Source organism: Rattus rattus, chromosome 2 (assembly GCF_011064425.1).
Source record: "Rattus rattus isolate New Zealand chromosome 2, Rrattus_CSIRO_v1, whole genome shotgun sequence".
Classification (NCBI taxonomy): domain Eukaryota; kingdom Metazoa; phylum Chordata; class Mammalia; order Rodentia; family Muridae; genus Rattus; species Rattus rattus.
In genome coordinates this window covers 154,138,465-154,143,159 of record NC_046155.1, presented here as the reverse complement: position 1 = coordinate 154,143,159, position 4,695 = coordinate 154,138,465, and the positions used below count along the sequence as shown (strand labels likewise).

The 4,695-nt window shown below is 57.8% G+C and overlaps 1 protein-coding gene across 3 annotated transcripts; it reads right to left on the bottom strand.

The window, feature by feature from the left end:
* Positions 1 to 1,097: 1,097 nt before the first annotated feature.
* On the bottom strand, positions 1,098 to 4,070 carry Lin7b (lin-7 homolog B, crumbs cell polarity complex component). Of its 3 annotated transcripts, none has more exons than XR_004386919.1 (6): positions 3,844 to 4,070; positions 3,449 to 3,567; positions 3,236 to 3,307; positions 2,446 to 2,655; positions 1,504 to 1,720; positions 1,098 to 1,202 (listed from the first exon to the last, which is right to left on the bottom strand). XR_004386919.1 is itself a non-coding variant. In XM_032893653.1 (6 exons), exons 1-6 carry the CDS (start codon positions 3,878 to 3,880, stop codon positions 1,181 to 1,183), a joined length of 624 nt encoding a protein of 207 aa, XP_032749544.1. In that variant the 5' UTR covers positions 3,881 to 3,969; the 3' UTR covers positions 1,098 to 1,180. The 3 variants fall into 3 exon arrangements, 1 of the variants encoding a protein (XP_032749544.1); XR_004386920.1 differs by having other exon boundaries at positions 1,504 to 1,693; positions 3,844 to 4,068; XM_032893653.1 differs by having other exon boundaries at positions 1,504 to 1,667; positions 3,844 to 3,969.
* Between the last annotated feature and the right edge of the window lie 625 nt (positions 4,071 to 4,695).

Below are 4,695 nucleotides of genomic sequence, written 5' to 3'. Positions count from 1 at the left end.
CGCGGGCTCAGCGTCTCTTGCTCCGGCTCCAGCGCTGGGGACCCCCCTCCCCCTCACGGTCTCACAGCCTTCTTACTCCCTAAAATAGCCCCCTGCCCTTGTCACCGTACAGCCTCCCCCCGCGAGGCCGCAATCGCCAGATCCAGGGGTGCCCACCAGCGCCCCCCCAAATCCCACCTTCTCCCCCCCAAAAAAATTCTCCTCCCTCCCCCTCCCCCCCACAGATCCCGGGCGGTCGTGGCCCCTTTAACAGAAGACTGACGGACGGCGCTGAATGGCCAATGAGAATTGTCGTCCGTGCCGGCCGGCGACCAGACCCCGCCTCCTCATCGGGAGGGAGGGGCCGCGCGGGCGGAGAGCTGGGGGCGGGACTCGTGGTGCAGCGACCAATAGGCATGCAGCGTGCGGCGGCCTGGGAGGGAGGCGGAGTCCGGCAGAAGATGATGTCACCTGAATCTAGTAGCGCGCAGCGTGGAGCGCGAGTCGCGACCCCGGGTCCCCGCGGCGGCGCGCGTCTCACGGGACACGAGGGCTGGGCGGCGGGATGGGAATTCAACATTCAAGGTGGGATTTTTTTTTTTTAAGACAAGGGCGGCTCCCGGAAGGATGTGCTCGGTTGGAAGGTGAGGCGAGTGGATGATGGGTGGCGAGTGCGTGTTACTCTGCACCCCTGCGCCCGTCTAGGGAACTGCATGCGCCCCACCAACCCCCGACTCCCACGCAGACGGTGGCACGGCCCGCAGGGTTCCCCCAGCGGATGGTTCGCTCCGCCCCGCCTACAGAGGCAATGATCAGGCTTCTGCTGCGTTTCAAGACTCCCGCGTCCGACTCACAGCAGGGGACCTGCCAGGCCTTGGCCTTCCAAACCTCTTAAGGGTTGGGGACAGTGGTCCTTGGTGTTGCGCCCTGGCACTCACATCGACGCAGCCTTGGGTCTAGTCTCTGGGACACCGGCCAGCCTCCGCCTTCAGAGCTGCTCGAGCGGTGTCTATCATGGTACACACACTGGAAAGAGCTTGTTCTTAACCTCAGCTTCACTGTCCTCCTCCCCCACAGAGACTATTCCAGGATGCGCGACAGACACACAAGACACTCGGTGAGGGTTAAAGATCTTTAAATAAGGAGCCAGTGACAATAAATAATACTGTACAGGGGAGGAGGCGGGTCCTGCTCTGTGATTTCAGCCTCGAGACTCCAAGGACCTGTGAGGGTGTGGAGAGGGAGTTTTAGGCAAAGGGGAGGCTTAGTGGTGGGTGGGGGGACGCATAAGATGTTCAAGGGTGGGGTTCTGGAGACAACAGTTCAGAAAAACAGGCACAGGGATTCTGGGATTGGAGAGCCAGAGGGTCCCAGGGCCTTGGCTACCATGACAGGGGTCAAAGGTCTGGAAGCCTCTGGTGAAGAGCCAGGGATAAATGTTGAAGGCGGCTGGGATCACTGGCCTGCTTTGGGTATCTGAGGTTGGGGTAGGCAGCAGGGATAGGGTGGTGACTGGAGGCTCACGAGTAGCTGTGGTGCTGCTGGCGCCGACGGGCAGATCGCATCTTCTCGAAGCGGGCTTCCATCTCCTCCAGCACCCGAGGGGTGTAACGCACCACCAGTTTCACTGAGCCCTGGGCGGCCTTCAGGAGTTCCACTGCCTTTTCATGGTGTTCGCCTTCCACACTCTGCAGGGCAGGCCTCGCACAGACTCCTGGCCCAAACCGCTGCCCTTACCACCCTACCCAGGACATGGGACCAGTGGGTAGTGACATGGCTGCTGGGGTCAAGTCTCCGAGGCCTTATATCCCTCTAGTGGATCACCAACTTTAGACACAGCAGCCACTAGCTAAAAACTGCATGTCAGTATAGCTTAGAGTCCCAGTGTCCTCAATGAACCAGGCCACTGACCCTGTCCCACCTGTCTACAGCCCCTAAGCCTATTGCTCTCCTGCCCTCAAGCCCAGGGACAGAAGCCTAGCTTTCCTGGCGGACCAGCCTCCTCGGTGTCTTTCCTTGGGTTCTTTTTTTTTTTTTTTTTTTGGTTTTTTTTTTTTTCAGAGCTGGGGACCGAACCCAGGGCCTTGCGCTTCCTAGGCAAGCGCTCTACCACTGAGCTAAATCCCCAACCCCCTTTCCTTGGGTTCTAATCACTGCGGTTTCAGCCCAGACTTCGATCAGAGCCAGTCTTTCTCCTCATCTCCGAGATGCTCTCTGCTCTCAGCCAGAACCACCCCTCCACATCTTAGTCCAGCGAATTACCCATCCTTCAACCTCCAAGCCAAATGTTCCTCCTGACAAAAACTCCCATCTCCACTGGTCTGGTGGTTCCTAGCTAGGCTCTCTGAAGTCCTAGGGAGTCAGCAGTGCAACCCACAGAGCTGTCTACAAAGGCTGTGCTCCCTGTGTGGTAGGAACAGGACCATCCACCAGTGCTGCCTTACAGTCACTACCAACCCCACTCACCACACCATTCACAGACAGCAGCTGGTCTCCCCTCTTGAGGCCACCATGGCGATCAGCCACACCTCCGGGGATGACTCGAGAGATATAGATGGGCGAGTTCTGCTCTTTGCCGCCCATGATGTTGAAGCCCAAACCCTCATCAGTCTTCGGTAGTTCCACGACCCTGGGATGGGCATGGCCCTCACTGGCTGTGAAAGCAGCCACTGTAGCCTGGAAGAGAGAAGGTGCCTCCATGAGAGAGATCCTTGTTGAGATACGGGCACTCCAGCCAGGGTAGCCACAAAGGTCAAACAGGGGAATCCTGACACAGCTCAACAGAAAGTTATCCTGTAGTGACTCAAACCTGAGAACATTTGCATTCTTCCCCAAGCCAGGGAGAAGTAAGACCTCAGTACTTAGCACGTGCCAATCTTGTTCTCAGACAAATAGAAACAAGCGCCCCCCTCCGGGGGTGGGTTGATAGGGATCAGGTGGGAACAGTCCTAAGTCTGCAGGCAGTAACGAGCATGGCACTGCAGTTTGGAAAGGTGTCCCTGTTCACAACATCCAACCGGATTGCCTTTTAGGGTCATCTTACCGGCAGGAAAGTGAGACCAGTTTCCAAGCCTGTTGCTAGAGAGAATCTCGTGTGCATTCAAGTTAAAAATGTGCAGTTATTTAAAGGGCATTATAAAAAAATCTTCATAGGGTGGAAGAGAGATGCGCAAATGTGAAGGAGGGCGCAGAAACAGCCAGCCTGGAGGGCACTGTGTTTTCGTGGTCACCCGGAGCTGCGGGGACAGGAGCTTACCTTGGCTGTGGCATGAGCCCGCACCTCGGCGCTGCCAGTGATGTCCAGCGTGTCATAGAGCTGTTCATACACCTGGGGGAGTTGGAGACAAGGCAACGACAGGTAGCTGCCAGTCAATAACCCTGGACACGGGTGTCCTCGTCTGCTCGCCCGTCGCCGCCCCCGCCGCGGAGTGCAAGGAAACTACAACTTATACAGTACCGAGGTGCTCACCTCGCGGATGGCGGAGCAGAAGCGGCTCTGCAGGACCCGCTGCAGGGCCTGCAGCTTCTGCGGGGGCAGTTCTCCGCTACGCTGCAGCCGCTCTAGCAGCTCCACAGCCCGGGACACGTCTGCAGAAAGCGGCAGGGACCGCGAGAACACACGCCAGCAGCAAGAAGGGCAACCGAGGTCATTCTGGAAGCGATCCACGCGCCCCGCGGGTCCCCGGGACCCCAACCTCGGGCGAGGTGTTGGTGGGGCGCTCCGCCCCAGACCCTCCCACGCCCTCAGACTGCAGGCCGCGCCCCGCCCACCCTAACTAGATCCGCCCCCCAACCCTCGCATCTGCAAGGCCTGTCGCGGCCCAATGGAGCCCATAGCTGGGACTGGACCCTCGGAGCGCTTACCCCGCTCCAGCCCCAGCGGCTCCACCAGCGCAGCCATATCTCCTCTAATGCAAGCCACCCGCCCCGGAGCCCGCGAGGAGGTGCAATGCGAGGCCCCGCCCACCAGGTGCCGGCGAGGAGGTGGTGCAGCAGAGGCCCTGCCCCCTCGGCAACCAACAGTTTCACAGGCCCTGCCCTCACACTGACAGGAGGCGGTGCTGTGCAGGGTTCCTCCCACTCCAGAACTTTATAAGAATCTACCTTAGTCCTCTGGGTGCCTGGCTCCCAGTGCCCCTACATCACTACCAGCTTGCCCATCATGGGTCAGTTCTGGTCAAGATCTTGTTACTCTGTTGATGTGTCCTTACAGCACGTCTGTGCCTTTTCTGGTACTTTCCCCTCATTTCTACAACCACAAGTCCCGAGGGATGTGGTGTCTCAGGATTCTAGGGGCCTGTGGAAGAGGATCAGTGTGACTTGGAAGACAGGAACACATACCAAGAGGTTATTTCAAGAAAGCAGAAAAAAAATAAAAGCTGCAGAGTGCTAACCCAGCAGGTGTCCTGTCCCCTGCAGAACATAAATCATGGGTAGTGCACACCTGTAATCCCAGTATTCAGAAGTTCAGCAGTGGAGGCAAGAAGATCAGAGCAGTGTTCAAGGTCACCCTCTGTTACACTGAAACCTCGTGGCTAGCCTGGACTACTTGAGACTTTGCCAAAACATACACACAGAGCCTGGAGGCCCATGCAGAGGCAGTCAGATCTCTATGAGTTTGAGGCCAGTCTGTTCTACATAGTGACTTCCAGGTCTCATAGTGAGACCCTGTCTACACACATACACAACACACATACACAGAGAGAGAGAGAGAGA

Bases quoted from the DNA above. Each gene is read 5' to 3' on its own strand.
- Lin7b (XM_032893653.1), bottom strand. From the start codon at position 3,880: ATGGCTGCGCTGGTGGAGCCGCTGGGGCTGGAGCGGG. The intron at 3,568-3,843 runs GTAAGCGCTCCG...CGCTTTCTGCAG, and splicing joins GCCGCTGGGGCTGGAGCGGG to ACGTGTCCCGGGCTGTGGAG. The intron at 1,203-1,503 runs GTGAGCCTCCAG...ACACCCTCACAG, and splicing joins CAGCAGCACCACAGCTACTC to GTCCTTGGAGTCTCGAGGCT.